Genomic DNA, 21,610 nt, shown 5'->3' with positions numbered 1-21,610 from the left:
AAAATATCATTAACCTCTTTCAGTCTTCTCTTCTTTCACTTCATTGTACTGTTAATAGGATGAGGAGAATCGGGGGTATTTACAGGACATTTATGTGTATCACTCATCGCAGATTCTTTTGGTTTAAATACAGCCTCTAGAAAGAAAACACTGAACGAGTCCATGTTGATGAAATCAGCGTTCCTTGTACAATGTCCCGCAGCAATTAACATGGCCACCAACCACCACACCTACCATGGCCTTCAGCTTTCTGTGTAATACTGTGTTTTCTTCTTTAACCAAAGAAATAAAGTTTTGACATGCAGGAGTTATTTTCAGCAGCTCTACCTTTGGGCCTGCAAATGAAACACTGTGTCACAGACATGTTCAGCAGCATCTCTAGTGACGATGGGTCATAGTACAAGTGCTAAGTGACTAACAATTGCATATGGTCTATAGTATCTGAATTGAACAGTTACCTGGCAGCATTTCCTTAGCTGGCAAGCAGAATGCATATCTGCAGAGTCTTGTTGCTCTACGGTAAGTGACTTCATAGTGTTGACTTTTCACATGGAGAAAAATGCCATCACTTTGGCACAATTCACAGCAAGTTTGTAAGTGAAAATTAAAGGGATCACTTCCTTGGCTACTCCAAATTATATGATACAACTACTGTGCACAAAAGATGTTAGACCTGGAACTCAAACATATCTGTTTGCTTCTTTGCCAGTTTAGCAACCTCTTCTCTTATTGCCTTTACAAGGGCAGCTGTAGAAATGTTGGTGAGAGGGGCATCAGACAGGTCGTTTTCTGTCAGGCTCTGCTGAGAAGCTGTGGCAGACGGCAAAGGAGCTTGTTCCAGGCTGGGATGCATGCTCGCCTGCTGGCTGTATTGGCGAGGCAGTCGTGAAGGAGAATTGTGTTGGTAGCGGGGCCTTGGGTAAGCTTCGATGTAGCCAGGCAGTGGAACCTGTAGAGCATCGCAATTACACAGAATTATACAGGACAACTGATCCTTAGCGCCACCCGTCAGGGTAACACAAACCTCCACGGGGCAGAGTAAGATGCAAAAGATACGAACCTATGACAAGAACGTAAGCTTCACGTTCCGAAGTGTCAGTTGACAAATGTGTACCTTTGCATGTGCCATTTACGAATGTACATCAATAAATTCAACTCCCTGAACTGTGGCAGCAAAAATACAAAAATACTTTGCAGTATACTAGGACACTGCACGTGCAGTTTTATCATGACTGCAAAAAGACTGAGGAGGCAGCTTTTCTGAAAGTGTCCCCTCTGATTACTATTTCTCCTAAGTATTTTTCTTCCAAATAGCCACTACTGTACATGTATTTCAGGACGCTGACAACATTGGAGAGAAGACTTTGCTGGTTTGCAGCAATAACTTAAGCTGTTTAGTTTTAGTGTCCCTGTGACTATTAAATTTCTGTCCAAAATCCATGAACTGTGATACCAGTCTTTACGTTCATACTAACCTTCTCAGAAGCTTTGGTTTTGTTTTGTCTTTTATATGACAGATAAAATAGTATTTATGTCTTGCAAAGTCTAGGAAATAGTTTCAAAGGCTTTGTGCTGTTTCAAAAGGCAACCCACAACACATCACTAGGACAAGACAATTTCTCCTTGAGAAAACCTCACTGGTACCAACTGGTCGTTGTAATCCATTCCAACAAAAAGAAAGGGAAATTCAAGTTATGCTTTTTATGAAGAGGATGGCTCAGAATACCACACTTACTGTAAGGTAACCAATAAGCTACCACAATGTTTAAGCACTGAAAAGTTAACTTTGTAATTTATATTGCTCAAAGGAGGAAGAATACATGGTTTTAGCTTTCTAAATACACTGAAGTCTTATATAAGTATACATAATACAGGCAGGCAGCCAGGTGTCTCACCTAACTTTTGGATTTCTGTCAGGCTGATGTGTAAGGTACCTGACCCACCAAGGCTTCGGCTTTGGTGGATTTGCCAGAAGCAGACTTTCAGAATTGCAGGTGTCTGCAAACAGACTCAAATGGCAAGATGTGATCCTCTGCCAATTTTAAATACCCCGCAGGGATTATGGGACCACAGCATGAACTTCAGAATGACAACTTTGGAATTTTATTTAAATCCCATTTTGGGTCTGGTCCCATGAGACTTTTACAATCCCCTAGGTGCTTTTGAAAATCTCAACAATTCAGGCATCTAAAAACCTATGAAATCTGACTACTAGGACTTACTCATGCTCTGCAGGATCTTGGATATCCACCAAGAGATGCACAGAACATCATACGTATTCAATATGACGTGATGGCACACGCATGGGAAACAGGTGCAATACAAAACTGATCATGAAATGCAGTCGCCTCTGTTTAGTTGACAATAGATTATTCAACAGACGAACATTTTAGTAATACAACTTGAACACACCACTAGAGGCCACCAGGTTCCTACTTTCACTGAGCAGTGTCTAGCAATTTGGAAAATAAATGCACTTCTCTTCTCCCACAAAGCTCAGTGTGTCAATACTTAACTTATAATTGAGAAAAGGTTAATTTAGGTAAATTAAGCTTCCAAGACAACTCTTGGTTGCCAAATCTCCTATTTCATATGCCTACCTGGTGTCTTATTTACAGTCCCATTAGTGGAAACTCATGACGAGTATCTCATTTTTAAGTCTCTATTCCTACTTAAAAAACAGAAATGTTTTGTTTCTACATTTTTTTCTCTTCTGCTAAATCACAGAAGGGTGAAAAAGCCTCTGTAACATGATCTGGCTTAAAGCTCTGTAACACGTATGTGAGGTTGAAAGAAATATTCATTTCCTTTGAATTCTATATTGTCAGTTATTTTCCAGCCAGCTTCTCACTTCCCTCTCTGTCCCTTTCTGTACACAGCAGAAAGGAACAGTTCCCTGGCACGAACTGCTTTTCTCACCTCTTTCCCTTAAGACAAGGAAAGAAGAGGGCTACATTCTTCTCCTTCCAAAGGAAGGAACTGGGGGTTGGAACATTGATTTCCATTTTTTTCTGGTTTGTTTTTAGTCTTCACTTTTGACAAGTGATACCTGACTCTTATTTAATGCAGCCAAGAAGTAGGGATGCAAAAGGGAAAAGAACAAAAGTCAATTAAAATACTGTTCCTGGCTCTGTTTTCTTTCTGAAGAAAAAACTCTAAATGATTGCTCAGACACAATGGTCCTCCTGAATTTAAAGTGTACATAGGGTTACAAATAAAAATTAGAAAAATAACATTTTTTCATGGTTTCCATGGAAGGTTTTATTTGTTTTAAATGGCAGTTCTGATCTGGAAGGGAATCTGTATGACTTCACAAGCCTCCAGGTGTCAGGGGCACATCAGCAGATGTGCTCAGCTTACACATGAACGTATTCCTTCTTTCTTGACAGTTCAGCCTGCAAATTCAGACTTGTAGCTGAGAGACAAAGTGAATTCTTTTCCTCTCAGACATCAAAAGCAGCAATAAAGATTTGGCAACAAATAGCTGTCCCCAGAACATTTATATGCCCTTACTCTCTCTTGCTTAGTTGCTCAGAGGCAACTATTAGAGAGCAGTTCAGTAAAATATTCTGTTGATGATCTACACAAAGAAATAGAATCCATCTCTCAGTTCACTGGGTTGAATTGGTTCTGCATAAACACCAGATGTGAGCTCAGGCAGCAAAATCAATCTTTTGCTTTTATTTCTTTAATAGCATTAAAGGTAAGTGTCGAAAAAAAGCCCTAAATGTTAGAAATTGTTTCAAACATGACGAACTACCACAATTCATTTTAGGATCTCAGTTTCATTTCTTTGAAATGTAGGTACACTTCAGACTAAAAATTAGATCCGTCTCAGAGTAGAATTGTGCAATTAATTATTTAGTTTAAGATCTGTCAGGCCCTTCAGGAGGACTTAAAATGCTGTGCAGCAGGGTTGCGGCAGGCCTGGGAGCTAGGAGCTGGGCTATCTCGAGAGAAGCCTCCAAGATGTAAAGGTGCTCCCCAGCTCCCAAACAGCAGGAAGCCACTTTGAGAGGCAGCATCACCTGCTCCCTATCCAAATCTTTAAGCTCTGTCTTGAGTATCTGACACACCAAATTTGAGCGGGTGCCAGCCTCTAACCTAGTGAACAATGCTTACAGTTTGTGGGACGGATGACTAAATATTCCCACTCTCTCTCACAGATTTTCATTGCTAGAGATTGTTCCCATTCAGGAAGAATTACCCTTCTCAGATCTTTTGCTGATCGCTAAATATCACTTAAATCCTCTCTTGTGCAAATCACACAAAATGTGTTGTAGTTAGAGAAAGAAGGGTACTTACTGAGTCTGCCCACTGTCCCGGTAGTTCATTCTCTCCAGCATAGGGCAGCCAGGCTTGATTCCTGTATGCGGTGGGTGGCGTTGGGATAAAATAGCCTGTGAAGCCAGGTCGGTTTGCTGCTGGTATGGCAAACACTGCTGGTACTGTATTTCCTATTAAAAGAGAGAGAGAGAGAGAGAGAGAGAGAGAGAGAGAGAGAAAGAGAGAAAATCAGAGATTAGATAAAAATTAATAGGCAGTATTTTCAGTTATAAATTAGGAGATATTACTTATGAAGTAATTGTGTCCTTTTTTTTTTTCTTTTTTTTTTTTTTTCCTTTGGTGAGAATGACATCTCCGTTGACCTTTGGTTGGACGTAAGGCTCTCAATATCTGACTAGAATATCTCCATAATGCTGGGAAAAACTGGAGAAGATGAGATTTGTAGTTGTCTATGTAATCATGCACAGCCCTTAGATAAAGATAGGAGGACTCACTCCTTAGGACTTAATCCTTGAAATGGCTGATCCCCATCAAAACTTTGAAAAAAAAAGTTGTTTTTTTCCTCTTACATTTGTTTCCTTGTTTTCAATTTTGAAGCTGTGGTTGCCATGGGTTTCAAAGTCCTACACCTTTCTTTTCAACGGCAGGCTACAGAGCATTCAGTTTACACAGTAAAACTATCTTAATGTCTCTAGACATAAAACCTATGAAACCGAGTGAATGATACATTTACAAGGCTGTAATCTCAACAACCCCATCATAAAACTTCAATACTTCCATGAAAAATACCAAGGCTCTGCCTGCTCAATTCATTACCCAGCTACAGCCTATGGCTTCCATGAATTATGCAGCTACAACTTAACTAAGTATTTCCAAGGAAACCTGGTGACACGAGATCTGTTTTTACCTTGTCTTGATCAAGATACATGTGTGGGGATGTCCAGGAAGCCTTTTGTTAGAATTCCACTCTCATACTCAAGGCTAGGTGGGGAAAACAGCTTTCCTAACACAAGGTTCAGCCAAGTCTCTGGATATGGTTCTACCTGCTCCTTCAGGTACGGTTTAGTCCTCACGGAGACACACAGGCCAGTGTGGTCCTTTCTGCAATTACTCAGCCTAGCCACAGTATTTACAAAGTTTAAAGTACGATTTGCTTGTCCAGTAAGACTTCCTTCCTCTAGTGTCTACTTACACAGGGAGACAAACACCAGCATCTGTACCACTGCTATGCTAAAGCCCTAAAAACCTCGTTCCTAAACCCTTGGAGGAGAGAGTTCTCCACCAGCTTTATCATGGAGCAAACAAAGCATGTGGACAGGATGTTTTGAACACTCAATTATAATATGTCCCCACAAAACCAGAGATCTCCAGGTTCTCAGCGACCTCCCAGTGCAGCCCAGAGTCAAACAGCTATGAATGCAAGCAGGGCTTGTAAAGAGGAGAAAAAAATACTTTGTAGCACAGGGCAGAACCACACGGCATCTGTTTCAAAAATGACTTAAAAAAAAAAAAAAAGAAAGAAAGAAAAGTGAAACGTCATCTAAAAATAATGGACTAAAAATATTTATCTTGCACTTTACACTTCCCCAGTGTTTTCCACTGTTTGGGACTAAGTCCTACCTTTCATTTTGACATCAGGTTGTAGGTGAAAAGCACCGTGTCAGGATGCTGCTGGAGTCACTTTGCCTCAGAGAAGTAGTCACAGTGAATTTGTTCTGGACCAGTGGGATCTACGATGTACGCCTGAACAGCAGGTAGCCACAGGATATCCCACAAGACCTCTATCCCAACTACTCCACTGCTCCCTCGGTTTAGAAGGAGGTGGGCTAAGAGAAGAGGCGTGGGCAATCTTTGTTCCTACCTGGTCATAGACAGCACAAGGATTGCTGTTTTCAATGAGTTAGCAAGGCTGGAAGTATTCTTCAGACACATACAGAAAAGAAAGTGCTGCTCCTGTAGATGACACAAAGCTTCTACACCAAGAAGCTCTTTTAACTTAACCAGAGCAAAATGAACTGCTATTCAAAGCGAACGCTCAAGTAGCTGAGATAATACCTTATCCCAATTCTTACTGCAAAATCATTGTCTTAGAGTTAATGTCGATGGGCTACACGAGAGCAAATCAGGTCATTTCACGCCAAATCGACACCTGCAGCAGTGTTTTTTCATCTGTTGAAGCAATAAAAACTTATTTTCCAATCAGAACATTAGGAATCCTTGCTTGCTATAGTCGCAGGTTTCTTACAACTCTCTCCATCTTCCCCTGCATCCCAGCCATTTACAGGACCTATCACATATGAATGTTTCCTCCAGCTACCCCCCAGAACAATTCTGGCACATTGCACAACGCACACAGGGGTCTTTTTGTCTCTGATGAAATCCAGTCACTCTTCCGTGGCAGCATAGCATACTTACTTGTTACGTACAGCAAGAAAACCTCCGCGTCACTGGAAGTTATAAAAAGGTATATATCACACAGAACGTGTTACTGCAGTCCTGACGGAGGAGTTCTTGGCCATGTGGCACATTTTATAGTTTGAGTTGCTTTAAAATGAAAGGGAGAGCAGCTGCTCTTTTTAGACTAACGCTGCAGAAGGTACAGTGAGAAAAGCCAGAGTAGAATGGATCCTTCAGATCTACTGCATTTAATTAATTGACAACAGATTTGCGTATCCACAGTATTATTCTCAGTAGAAAATCGCTGAATACAATGCAGATAACTTTCTATTACTTCTAACTAAGATAAGAAAGAAATTCTTCTTGCAGATTAACTGAGCAATGGCTAACAAACCTGCCAATTACCAAACCGAAATGACAATGTACAATTTTTTTAATCTTTCAAGTCTTTTTCTATAGCTCATCAAGAAAACACATTTTGCCAATGAGAAGCTATTTCCAGTATTTTCCCAGCCAAGTGTTATGCAGAGACCATCAAAACAAAGTATCAGATTAATCTTCTGATTACATCAATTAATTCAAAACCAAAATTCTTACCAAATACATATCAGGAACATATGAGACTTCTAAAATAAAGATACCTTGACCCAATACAAGTTCTGCAAGTGAGCACGAGCTATCTTCTCCAAAAAAAGGAGGGCAGACTAGCTACCGTATAACCTTTGACCAGGCAAAAGCACTGCTGCCTTCTGCTTTGCATGGATGGGGACACAACTCCTCGATTTTACCCCTCCTCACTAGTCCACTCCCGTCACCACAGTGAGGGGTTAAGTTTCTCAGGAGGAAATAAGGAGTCATAAAAGACATCCCCCAGTCAGGCTGAAAAACATCAGTCACACACGTTTTTCTTTACGTCCATTTGCTTTTCCTCCCCTTCCTTACAAACCAAGCCGTGCTCAATGCCATCAAGCCTTCTTCTACACAACTCTACTACTTACAGCTTTTGAAGGTGATCTCCCAACTGTTCCCAGTCTTGGTGCTTTGGTTAGCTCTGAAGCATTCTCAAAGTACACAAACTGGACCTCTTTCAGATGAAAACGAACTGGAACAAATGCTCTAATGAGCATTCAGTCCATGGGTCGCTTGAGAGCTATGCCAAGTGTGCGTATGGAAAAGGCAGAAATTCAGCAATGCATACAGCATGGATGCCAGGCCCTCATTTATAAGCTGATCTGCTTTACAGAGCTGCTCCTGTTGGTCTGCTCCTCTGCTAATGTGGATACAACCACTGTGTTATAGTTGATCTCAAGAGGAAGAGAAAAGGCAGCTGATGCAAACTGCTACTGAGGATCAAAAGAATGGAAAGAATCCAGTGATTTCAAGCAATATCAGCCAAGAGTATCTTTTAGTTTGATGAAGGGAGCTCAATGTTTAATAGAAAAACAGCTGCATTTCTTACTGTTCACACCTTATTTTAACCTAGATCACCACATTTGCTGGTAACAGCTTTTCTTCATGCAAAGCTGTAAAGGTTTAGAGCTGCCTCTTGCTGCTGAGCCCCATCAAATGCTGCAAGTTCTGCTCTTGCCAACCAATGCCCTCTATACCAGCTAGAAAATCCCCCCTTAAATTTCCACTGGATTTTGTGGTACAAATGAACTTTTTTACTGGACCTTTAATTGATCAGTGAGCCAGCAGAATGCCATAGTGGAACAAAGACTATCTGGTACATTGCTGCAGGGTCTTACCTTCAGAAGCACCATTTCCTGGTGCTTCTGCAAGATGGGTAGTATTTATAATGCAGCTGCTTCTGCATTTACAAAGGGATAATCTTTTGTATATCCCCTTCAGTTGTACCCTATAAAACACCTAATACCTTCTTTCTCCAAATAATCATCTCTATTTGCTATATCCCATACACTCATTTGGATGCAAAACAAGTTGTGTGGTTCTCAAAGATGCAAGTTGGGTCTGCGGGCCTATTTTTTCACCTGAGTGAAAAGCTGATTGATCAAGTGGGCCAACAGACATCGGAGCTCTTGAACCAGGTGCAAAAGATGCCTGATCGTGATGCTGGGCCGGATCCACCCCACTGGACTCAGGTATTCTCACTTTGCTGCCAATATCTGATGTAGACCTGTGCATTAAAAGAGAGAAAAAAAGAAAAAAAACTTTTGATATCCTGATTAATAGATGAGACTTGTAGCCATACATACATGCCTATCAGATACAGCATGACAAGCCTGCTACGGATAAGTTATCTGATTATGTTCTGGCATGACAGAAGTTTGGAAAATGTCTGAGCATTTCTTTAACCTGGTGCTACTTAGGTGAAGTGTGTAATTACAGTTGCATAGAGCCTTTGCTTACTGCATCAAGCAAATGCCTGTGACATGCAACACAAACAAACAAACAAAAAGCTTTACTGTAGCTAATTAACACAATAGACAACCATAGACAGCAGCATATTACTACAGTGCATATGACAAGGTATCATACGGCAGGTGACTGCTATGCTAAGTAGTGCAAACTGCATGTGAGAAGTACTAACAGCCACTGAAAAGATGTGTCCCCATTGCTTTAGAGCTAAAATGGAATGGATAAACGAGAGCGTGTCAGAAAACTGTATCCATATCCTGAATATTGGGATGCAATTAGAATATCATTAGCAGACATTCAGAAAAAAAAGTTTCCTTTGGTCTCAGTGCTCCACAGCAATTCTCAGCGGGCCTGTGGTGCCTTCAGATTGCAGTTGGCATCAGGCAGTGCACAACAGCACAATATTGAAGGCTAAATGAGCTCATCCACCACAGAAGTGCGAAAATTCCTTGAAATGCATTTTATCAAGTGCCTAACCGTGAGGATATGCCAAAATGTATACTTTGAGCTAAGGCAATCAGGTTTTCACAAATATTTCGCTTTGGAAACACAGGTGTGAGATACCTGAAAGCCAGGCACAAATCTCTGGACCCAGGGTTCTGATAACTCATCTGGATCATGTTGCAAGTCCTTAGAATAGAGAAAAGTAGGGAAAGTGACGGTGTGAATTATCTACCCTACATTGGCTATATGATATGCCATTACGCATTGTGTGAGTTGAGGCAATGAGTGTTTTAAAAGAAATCAGAGACGAGCTGTCCTAATTATGTTGAAACTGATTAGCTAGCGGAAGAGAAAATTCATTGTTCTTTCTTTCCTCTTGACGTTAAAAAGAAAATAAAAATAGTATGTTTCTCATTTCATGGGTGTTTATTAACTAGACGGCTCCTAAGTGCCACTTCAGGGTTTGGCTCAGTTCCTTTGAAAACAGTGGGATTTAGAGTTTACACCTGAAATAAACCGAAAGGTAAATACCTCCTGAGAGAGGCAACAGCCACAGGACCGGTTCTGGGAGGGACAGGAGGAGGAGGAGATCCCATTACCATCTCAGGAAGCTGAGAAAATCTGTAAGCCTGAAAAAGAGAGAGAAAGATCTTCTGAGGCAAGAAGAGATACCATGCAAATTAAAAAGGAAACAAACCTCAGAAATCAAATACCTGCTTTGCATGCTGGCCCACAGGAAGCTAATATTTTGTTGCACCACTAGAAATACCGATTCATTATAGAACTTACAATGCTTGGGTGATTTTAGGATGTTGAAGAAAACATGAACAAATGTGTTCACAGAGGCAAAACAAAGTCTAATTAAAGCAAAAATGTATTAAACGCTGTCTCTGTGACACTTGTAACCTTGCTGGCAAAGCAGATCTGTTACAATTATGTGAGACTCGACAGCTGCTTTGGACCCACAGGTAAAAAATCTCAGTATTTTCAATTCCTCCAAAAGCAAAAGATTCAGAAAGCATCCTCAGAGCAGCATCTGGTGAAATGAAACTGCCCGTGAGCAATGAATATTTCAACATTTTTTTCCAGCCTTGAAGAGATGAAAAGAAAACTCTTCACAAAAACCCCAAGCTCTGTAACTTTCTAAAGCAAACATAATTCAAATTATGTTGAAAAAGGAGAGTAACTCGGAGGAGCACACAATCAGCCCACCAACTCATAAAACCCAGCATTTTGCTCGTAGCTGATTTCATCACTAATACATGTGAAGGTCAAGTAACCGTGTGCGTGAAAGCTGTGGCACACAACAGATGACCTTTAGGGTCTCTTCTAAATTCTCAGGAATGGCATAGATTAGAGGTTATAATTTGGCAAAATTAGGCTTAAAGACAGAGGGATGATTTCAATCTCTCTACCATTTCACTGACACTTCTCTCCTACCCATTGTGCTTTATTTATTGCTCTTTGTGTTTTTATTGACAACACTTCAGAGAAATGCCCAGGTTTACAGATAAGATCAGAGTGATCGCAAATGACTGATTCTGGGGAGGCTCTGCAGGATCAAGATCCATGCATTCGGGCTCAAACTGGAGTCTGAAGTCCAGCACTGGGGCTTTGACCCTCGAAAAGAGAGGCATCTGCTTTACCCAGAGTATCTCCCTCGGCAAACAGCAGAGAAAGCTAAAAACGTGGTAAGAGGGGATGAGTCACTCTCCATCTCCTGCCTGTTGAAAGAGCCTACAGGATTTACATGATTAGCTCAGACTTAACACCTACATTTAGGTTTGAATTTGGCGATATAAATCCCACACTAAATACCCAAAACCACTATCTAAAGTAATCATCTTTACAAATCACACTTTCAGACAGCGCTCCATTGTCTTTTTTTCTCAACTAGCTGCAAAACTGGGTTTGCACACAGGAAAGATAACGCATCCAATGCTGACTTTTGATGTCAACGTATCTAAGGGAAAAGCAACACAGCCCAAGCATCTTTCTCCCACCTCTCACCCCTACCTCTCTTAAAGCAGAGTAAGGTCCCTCAAAGGCAAGGCTTTGAAAATCATTTTCCCCTTTCATGCCACCTATGATGGATCTCAATATTTATTTGCAGCGTGTTACGCTGATATTTAAAGTATTTATTTCTTTAGTGGAAAAAATATGAAAATGCAGTGGTACATTTCCTAGCCAGGCGTGGGAACTACTGATTTTTAATGAAAGAACTGTATAGGGGAAAAAAATGCTGTTGCATCAAAGGAAACCTCATTTATATTTCTCCTACTAGTGCTGGACTTGAAATGGTCTGCAATACCTCTTCTGCATCCAGAAAGCTGGCGATGCTCTCCCAGACTGAACTGAACGCCTCCTTCTGCCTCCATAATCCTTTCATCCCACATCTTGCTCTCAGCATGCGTTAGTACTGAGTATGAAATTATTTTTTCCCCTGTTTTAAAGGTACAGGATATGTTTCAGAGTCGTCGGTGACCACGGATACTACTGAGGATGGCAGGGTTGGAGGAGAGCTGCAGACTTGGGGTTTCACTTGTGTATTAATGCACAGCTTTGAAATGTGGACATCAAAGGAGGCATTTTAAGGAATCGAGAAGAATGATTCACAAACTTCCTGCAACTTGCCCTGAAAATTTGGGGGAAAAAAGTGAAGTAGAAAATCCAAGCATTTATTTTGCTGCTTACATAGGAAATGAAAGATTTTGAACGAGTGGCACCATTTTGCTAATGGCTGGGCAGAGGGAATCCTGTTAAAGGGAAAAATCCTATTAAAAGATCTGCTACACCTCCCCAAGGTGCTGTCCACTCTGGGGAACAGCAGCCAATCCTCCATCACTTTTTTCTGTTCACAAATATATAGATAAATAAAATAAAATTTACAGAGAGAAGCGCTCTGAAAGGATCCCAAATGCAATTTTGTTCAAAACTGAGGAGCTGTGCAATATGAGGCTATAATGACACCGGTAATGGTCATCGCATTTCAGACTGAGGACAGGCTGCACAAGCACCAGACTGCAGACCTCGCACCACCCTTTCAGGAAGAAATACCAGTGAGGGAGCCTGTTTTGGCTAAAACACCAAATTCTTAAAAAGCAAACCAGTGAAGATTTAAAATTAGGAACTGCTGTTTAGCGGGGAACTTTGGGAAAGCCTCTGGGCCCAGGACATACAGCGTGACCTTGCAGAAGATAAAGTCCAGCCAAAAGGAGCCACCTGCACCAGTTTCGACTGGTGTCTTGTACAAAAACCAGAAGTCTAAGGCATCGCCTGTCGGGATGCAGACAGGAGGAGTTTAATCAGCACACAACAACCAAAGGCTGAAGGAGAAACACTGCAGTTCACTTTAATGGTACATCTCACTGGCTGCGCTATCAAAGCCTTTTTACCACCTCCAATTTACAGATTTCTTTGTCTCGGGCTAAATTATTCAATGCTGCCTTCTAATTAAATGCCCATCTGCTTAAATCTCATCACAGGAATTAAAAGGGTAGTGTTTTTGTTTACTCACTGGGTGATTTAAATAATTTGGTTATTCGTTTGCAATCCAGGAAAATCGCATACATTGATTTCAGCTGGATTTGTGTTTTTTTGCTACTAGCTGTACGGAGCTTTATATTTAGTTTATTACCTGTTACTAGAATTAGTTGAACTTTGATTAAACACTCACTTGACCCCTGTTAAACGCAGAGAAGCTGCAAGGGCTCAGATTCCTCACCAGCCATGCCGGCTGTGAGTCTGTCCATGTCCACCTGTGCCTGCTATGCAATGCCAGTTCTCCCCTTGGGATCAAATCGTGTTACTCTTACTTCTCTTTCCGAAGCACTAACAAAGAGAGCTGGGAACTGGCCCAGCCCTGTAATAAAGAGGCTTTTTTTCCCAGGCTGGAGCACTCTGCTCAACTCAGCTACGGGGATTTCCAAAGCAGTAACACGACCTGCCAAGGTCCAGTGCTGGTACTCTGGCCCCTGTTGTACTCTCTATTCTCTACCTCCTGTCCTCCAGCCTCCAGTACAGCAGCTGGACAACAAGCACCCAGCCGAATATTGCTCATCCCGTTTTCAGAGGCTCCGGCACAATGCTGCAAGTTTGCATTTTACTGGCTTTTCTCTGCCAGGAGAAGGAGAGAGCCCCAGATGAAGGAGCTCTGTTCTCACAGGTTACCCAGGAGCAGCTGACAGAGAGGCATTCCCACACAGGCGCTGTAATGCTGGCACGTAAAAACAAAAATGAACAAAAAACACAGAAGGTCTCAAAAGAAAAACAAACATGGAAAAAGAAGAAAGCTCAAGAGACGTACACAGCTCCCTGGCGGTGGGACTAACCAGGAGGTTCACTCCAAAAAAATCAAAGAGCCCTAATTTGGAAGAGACCTGAAGAAACCCAGCCCTGAAGAATGGTTCTGCAAGCATCTGACAAATGCTCAAGAAAAGAGGGAAACACTGAGATGGAGATTATCATGCAGATTTTTGTTGTTTTGCCTCAACCTATTTATTATTTATCCATTAGAAAGGTAGAGAACGTCTACGTTACAAATTTTATCCAGCACTTGTATCTCCTATGAAACGTCTTTGCAAGTGATGGCTCTGAGAAGGGTGCAGTCAAATTACTGGAAATTTGTGGGATATTGTAAAAGTTTGGAGTCCAATGTATGGACTGTGAAGGCCCAGAACTTACAAGAGACCGCTGGGCTGGAGATCTTTATACATATATTGTATCCAGAGACCTCTAAGTAAAGCCAATGTCTGCGTTTGTTCCATCTAAGCAGCAAAATCCTCTTAAATCCAAATTTCAAATGATAATAGCATTATGAATGTTGACTTCTAATTGCAGCTAATAACTGAAATTTTAAAAAGGCAAAAATAAATAATGCCTTGTTTGTAGGGTAAACGTCCTCCCCTGTGTAACAAGCATCCTGGTGCTCACGTACCTCTCACCCTGAAGCCTGCCAGCAGCTCCTCAGCTCCCTGAGCTGGACACGGCTGCTAAGGTGCTAAGATGTCAAGAGCAGCAATTCTTGCACATTTTTCCAGCACACAGGTCCCTCTGCACACACATCTCAACTGTTGTTTTGTTTTGTGTTTTTTTTTCCAACTGCAATCCTCCCTCCCTCCCCACTTGAGCACAAATGGGTAAACAGATTAGTTAAAGTCAGCTTATAATTGGGAAACTGATCAGCAGAAAACTATGAATTAAAGCCCTTATCCAAGCTCTGGTAGCCTGTGACTATCCTAGCCCATGGCAATCAATTAAAATATAAGTCTCTTTGGGGAATTCTTTAGCGCTATCTTCAAAACCCCAGAAAGAAAACCAAATGCTTACAGGTCCTAAAACATGCAGACGATTGAGTAATGAGTCCTGAAAACAAAATAGTGAAGCATTCACCAAAAAAGGGTGGCTAATACATTTTCTTAAATCTGTCACCATACAAGGTTTTTCAGTTCCTTTTAAAAGGACCTTCTCCAGTGTCAAAGTAATTTGACCAGCTATTAGCTGCCTCTTAAGCTCCTAATCAAATTTGAACCATGAAATATGATTAGAAGCCATATTTGAAGTTCTTCAGACCAATTTCAAAGAGCCAAAAATATCCTTTAGCATGATTTAGACAGTACCAGCACGAACCTCAGATGGCAGTGCCATTGGCTTTCACTTATGCTTAGAATAGGTCAGAAGCAGCAACCCTTAATGTATTTTTTATTGTCATGGAAAGAGCTCTTAGTAATAGTTGATTTAAACTGAGGACACTTTTCTGCATTATTCTCTTATTCTAGCCAGTTAGGGACTAATTTTGAAATACATTCTTTCAAAACAACAAATGTATTTCTAACAAAAAAAAAAAAAAAACAAAAACAAAAAAAACAGCCTTAAAGTGAACAACTTAAATTTAATAAGGCTTTTTTTTCACACTGATATTGACAAATGGGCCATTTCTCATCTGAAAGCAATCATCCTTGGTTTAGATTTGTACCTGACACATGTGAAAAAAAAAGATTATGTTGAGTTTCAGAATACAGGATCTGGGAATTCAAGGGTAGCTCGACCTGCCAAGGATACCCACAGCACTACTGCTATTACTGTCTAGACACCTACAAATCACCACCAAATCACATCCATAGACATCAATCCTTAATGCCGTTATTTCTTCTGCACGATAAGGAAATGTTAGCTGCAATTTGAGGTTAGAAAGTGAAGCATAAGAAGTGACTTACGGAAGGGCAACCAAGAAACCCTCAGGGCCTGAACCATCTCGTGAGTCCCACGCCAAGAGCTGTAACCGTGAGACTCTCAGTATCAGCCCATGTTTCAGGTCACTCAGACTGCTACAGTGAGTTCCCTGTCTTGGTATGGTGCTCCTCAGTGGTGGAACTTGTGCAGAAGTGTTGAATGTTTTATTCCCAGCTACGTATATATACGCTTTACAAAACCAGATCGATTCCAAATATGCATTCAGCGAACACGAGGAGACATGCAAATCAGTTCTTGATCTACTGAACAGTCTGGAGCTTAGTGCAGCCTGTTCTTTCAAGCAGAACTTGGACAAGACAACCTTGCTGCTAAAATAGAGCAGCAAGTCTTCATGCAGGAGATGTGTATGTGTGAGGATACATACATACACCCCACTACCCAAACTTACTTCCCATAAGCATGGCTTTACACCTGGTTTTTAAGCATGTAGACAAAACTCCATCTTTAAAAAAAATATGTCTCAGAGTAGAGCTATCTTTATGATATTACAGCATACTAAAGAGAAGTTTCACTTACTGGTCTTGGCAGACTGTACTGATACATTTCTGGTCTGTATGTGGGGACCCACTGCACACCCCCTCTAGGTCGGGTCATGGTACCAGGAGCGCTGGTCACCACCTCTGAGTAGGGCAAGTGTGGTGCTGAGCTGTAGGCCTCCTGCCTGCTCTGTCCTCCGTGGCCCGCAGAGGCCAGGCTGAAAGCCTCTTCCAAGAGCATATGCATCTGCTGTCGAACCTCATCAATGGAGGGCTGAGAACTTAAAGTTGAGGTCTCTGAATGGCCTTTGGCCTGCCGGGACCTGGTGTAGCTCCGAGGCTCATTGACACGGTCAACGTTTGTTTCTTCTATAATTTCGGGCTCAGTCTGTTGGATGGAGTAAAAGGATGTATATGTAAAGCTTTACAAGGCAGTATTTGTGCTGCTTCACACAAGACATTCTCAAACAGAGCTAGAACATACAATGTCAGGACTTGTTACAGTATAGACACACGACAAGCGTTTTAAAGGAATTATGTCACACAGGGAAGGACAATAGCCAGGCACTCAAAGACTCTCATATCCTTCATTGTTTGCTGCAAAAGCTAGCAGGGACAATCTGTAACATGTTAAATTGTTAAGGATTCACTTAAAAACAATTAGAATTAATGCTGAAATTCTTTTCTTCGTTGTTAGTATCGACAGTACCAGGAGGAGTGTGTTTCCCTAAATAGTACCATCGCCGTGAAGGACTGCTTACCAGCAGCTGCGTGGTACAGCTACACAGACTGAAATTCTTTTGTTCACTCACACATACTAAGATTTCAGAATAATTAAAGTTTCAGAGTTCTCCTGAAATTTCTAAGCCAGGAGCACCACCAATAATGTCACAGGATAGGTTCTGTCTTTTGCAGAAAATGTCCCAAACCAGCTCAGACATCCTACCTAGCCAGAGAGCAGTTACACAGAAATTTATCCAAAACTAACGCAGAGACAGTGAACAAAGCAGGTGCTCAACACCTCTCACCTAGGATACTCCTAGATACTCCTAGAGTTACTCCTAGGATAATAAGCGCAACCAAAGAGACTCTGAAATCATCCTGTCCCAACTGAATGGTTCATTGCCATAGTTCTTCTGTATCCCCATGACTGTAAAAATGACAGTGAATGGGATCCCACAGGAGACCTATTAGGACCCAATGCTGAAATAAATCAGGTTTTATACTACAACCCCTTGGTGAAGCCATTACAGCTCGAGATTCTTTGATCCTGTCCAGTAAAAGAAAATAATATCCAAAATAAATCACATGAATATTGGATTCTTAATAGTGGGACAATATTAAGTCGGCTTTGAATTATTAGTTTAAAAGTTGGCATGAAGATTTTGGACACGACTGGTGAGAGTTAATAGTACTCAAGTTTTAAAATATATTTCAATTCATCCTATCACTTTCTGATGCATTTTATTTGCTTTCATAACAACCAAAGCACAAAAGTATTGTAAATAGACATCATTCTATGCTCATGTTAACATAAAAACCTGGATATTGTTCAGACACAGTTACTAGATAATACAAAGACTGAGAGTAACATGAAGAAGGAAAATTAAGTCCTGTACGGCGAAGCAGAGTTTATGCACTTCTGGTACAACCCTGCTGCAACGTTATCAGTAAAATCCTTTGTGTAAACATTAATCCAGAAGCTTATTGATATAATTATATTAATGCAGCTGGTAAATAAAGGTGCACCAGTAAATTCTTTTGCATACCGCTCTCTTAGGCTTTTATAATTAGGTTGTTTTGTTCCTTTTACACCAAAACCAGATTAAATTTTTTCTTCCCTAGCATAAAGCTCTTCAGCAGCTCAAAGGTCCTAGACTCTTTCATTACAGCATTTGCTCTACTCATAATCGTCTTTGGATATGCTGGAAGGAATAAAGATGTTAATAAAGTTTGCTTAAGCTACTTTTTAGGGAAAGGTGACAATAGTAAACCCTGGTGGGGTTATTTAAAATTAAAAGGTGATCTTCAATAATAATCCATTTACAAGAAGATACTCTAAAGCTAAATACCATACTCAGAACATCAAACAGAAAAATTTACAAAAAGCTACGCATTCTATACAGACAGGGATGTAATCATTGGCCTTATTTTCTAACCAGTTTTTAGCTTCAAGAAATTGGACCACAATTCAAAGAAACATCACAGCAATCATTATACAGAATTAACTATTTTAGACAACCATAACTGAAATATTAGATATTTTTACGTAAGGGGAACCATTTAAAAATAATTAGAAAAAAAAAAAATAAGTATCAATAGTATGGAACAGCAGATCTTGAGCTCTTACTTCCCTCTCCTATTTATAGAGCAATGCAAAATCAGATAGAGCAAAAACTCTTATGACTTTGTTGTCAATACCAATCCAGCAATTCTTGAAGTTTCTTCAAGAAAGGGAAAATTTCATCTCTTTTCTTATTAAAAAGAATAAATAAAAACCCACCACCATTTATCATGGTTGGGAAATTAAACTTCAACGCATAACGTAGGCAGACTGGTAAGAGCTGGGAAAAATAGAAAGCCATTTATTGATCTGTAAAATTCCTGTGTCTTGAAGGTAACTTGAGGTACCTGATTCATGAATTGGATCATTTGGAACTGCTTATAAAGCACAAATTTCACATGTAGTTGGTGGAACTTGCTGCTAAATAATGTAGTGGGAGGAGGTTAGCAGGAGTCTGAGAAGGGTGGAACCTTTTGAACAACAAAGCAGATGACAAAAAACTCTATGAGATGTTATTAGATGAAAAAAAAAGTAAGGGCACAAGGTTCAGCACAAAAAGCAGCCCTAATTCATAAGTACATTATATCATTCATGATCTTTTAAACCCAATTTATCAAAATCTGCCACATGAACTTAATGGCTAAAGAAAACAATCCAATAAAAGAATTCTTTTGGACCAGTGCCTCAGCTGCGACTGTCTGAAGGATGCTCGTCTCCAGAGGTCAGACTTCCAGGGGTGTTTAGATGCGCCAGGGGTGAGATCAGCATGGATCCCATGCATGAATATAGATTTCAGCGCCTGTGGGTATCCTGGGAGACCAAGCCTGTCAGATGCTTGGCACAGCACCGAGGTAGCTCGAACAGGAGCGAGGGAAATCAGCCCACGCTGCAAGCTGAGGCTGGGGAACTAGATTTCAACATCCTGTTCCATTTTCCCATGGCATTTCTCTGCTTTCAGACAGAAAATACTTCCACTGCTAGAAGAGGTGCACTGCAGTGAATCTGCAGCACATCAGGCAAAGAGAATTTTATGTAACCTGTCGCTAGAAAAAGACTCTGTCAGGGACAACCCTCCCTGCTACAACATAAAGCAAAGCAAACTTAGGTAAAATATGCACAGATGTCAGAGACTGTACATTTTTGAGAGTGCATAATAAACTCATTATGCTCCTTCTTGAAAATCTATTTTTATACATTACAATATACACAACTTCCTCAAATATATTTTTAAAATCTTCAGCTACATGCTTATGGCATATTCGTTTTGCACTAGTGGCAGGAGGCCATGGCTGCTGCTAGAATGCTTTCAATATTCATTTCAGGAAGATTTCACCTATGAATAACTACCTTCTATTAGCATATTGTAAAATCCCATGATTTTCTTGAAACATATGATTTTCAGGATACACGGGAAAGTCCAGCTTGACAACGTTTTCTTTTTTTAAGAAAACTCAAATAAGAAAGGAAACATGTTAAGTGGGGAAAAAAAAAAACAAAAAAAAAAACCTTCTTTTTGCAAAATGTAAAGCCTGTTGCAACTCTAGGTTTTTAACAGCTATTCCTTTCTTTTTCCAGGCAAGTGCACTGTATCCTAATGCCTCAAAAAGCCGCGAGGCAGTCATTCCAACTACACGGCACAATGTGACTCATACAAGCTGATGGGAAGTGTCAACATAAAGGAAATCTCTTAAGAAATCTGGCACATACAACGTGCCCCAAATAATTCTGTAAAAGGATTAAACTTTCCCAAAGACATTCCTTCACCTTGGTGAATTCCTTCGACTTGCTAAAAATATATCCCTGCCAGCTGAGAGAATTAACAATTCAGTCCCCCACAAAATGCTTGTTTAGAAGATGTTACAGTTTAGAGAATGAACAACCACCAGATGAAATTCTTTATTTTCCAGAAATGCTTAGACCTTTTCCAGAAATTCATCTTCAAGGATAGCTGAGCATTTTGTACACAGGGTGGACTGAAAAATTCTACTTTGGGTTACTTGTATCTTCAGTTTGGGTGTATGCTGGGTAAACTTATAACTAGTGTACGTTCAGATTGTGTAAGACAACTAATTTAGCCTTATGTTGGCTGTGTGAGTTCCTCAGACCACAAACCAGTGCAGAATTTACTCTGGCTGGTTTTAACATTTACCTATTCAAAACTCTCCTGGTTCTGATATAGTAAGAGGAGAATGAGAGTGTGGCCAATAGCTGTTCCCAGGGGATCTCCACAAGCCACTGATATCTAGACTTAAGTGCAATTCCTACAAGTTGGTTGTCCATTCTTCTAAATCAAGAGAGCAGCATAAGGGATATAGAAAAAAACAGAGGATTTTACTTACAACAAAGATTTCGGTGTCCTATAAAAGTAGCTGCATATTTGGAAGAACTATCTAAATTCAAAAATCAATACTTTTGCAAAATATGAGTTTCAAGGAGAATGTTTTGTGTTCCTTTCTTTTCAGACTGTAAAATGGTGTGCAGCTATAAAGTACATTCAAGTGTCTGTGCCTTTTTCAGGATGCTGAGTACACATATAGTGTAATGTTAAGTACCCATGGACACCCTCACTTGGAGCTTATCAACAGTTTCCTGTTTTCAGGAATAGTTTAAGACTTTGCTGAGCAAAGTTCACTGGACATATCTAATAAACTTACATCATATCCACTGTTACGGATTCCTCGCCTAGGTCTTTCTCGAGTCACTAGAAGATCCATCTCAGTTTCTCCTGGGCTAGGACTGTTCAAAGACTGCCTGCTTCTGTATACAGAGTTCTTCATCTGTTGCCTACAAAGCATCAAACAAGAAAACAGTGAACCAAAAAGGATACAAACAAAAGATTATTCTAAAATTATACGGTTCGTAAAAATGTCACTTTATTACTATAGGATATTCTTTTAACGTATATGGAATTTCTAGAAATCAGTTACATTATAAAAATAACATGTATTTTGTTTACTGTTTAAGAAAACAGAACTAAATAAAAGACACAGGCACCACGTGTGGGAGCATCTCAGATGAAATATGTCCCAAGAAGATACCAGAACTCTCTTAGTCTTAGCTGGGATGACTTAAATTAATGAAAAATAAATAG

General features: G+C 40.4%; 1 protein-coding gene across 1 annotated transcript in view; it reads right to left on the bottom strand.

The window, feature by feature from the left end:
* Window positions 1-623: 623 nt before the first annotated feature.
* KIAA1549L (KIAA1549 like) overlaps window positions 624-21,610 on the bottom strand; it is a gene marked incomplete at its 5' end in the record, with an annotated part of 98,784 nt that continues 77,797 nt past the window's right edge. The window contains 6 exons of the mRNA XM_082761379.1: window positions 624-949; window positions 4,306-4,457; window positions 8,676-8,821; window positions 10,039-10,136; window positions 16,276-16,623; window positions 21,174-21,303. Of these exons, the coding sequence (XP_082617505.1) occupies window positions 668-949; window positions 4,306-4,457; window positions 8,676-8,821; window positions 10,039-10,136; window positions 16,276-16,623; window positions 21,174-21,303 (1,156 nt within the window). The 3' untranslated portion in view covers window positions 624-667. The remainder of the gene's footprint in view (window positions 950-4,305; window positions 4,458-8,675; window positions 8,822-10,038; window positions 10,137-16,275; window positions 16,624-21,173; window positions 21,304-21,610) is intronic.

The sequence above is a fragment of the Aythya marila genome, assembly GCF_965140915.1.
Source record: "Aythya marila genome assembly, chromosome: 5".
NCBI classification, from domain to species: domain Eukaryota; kingdom Metazoa; phylum Chordata; class Aves; order Anseriformes; family Anatidae; genus Aythya; species Aythya marila.
Note: the sequence above shows the minus strand (reverse complement) of the source record. Positions and strands in the feature narration are given on the sequence as shown.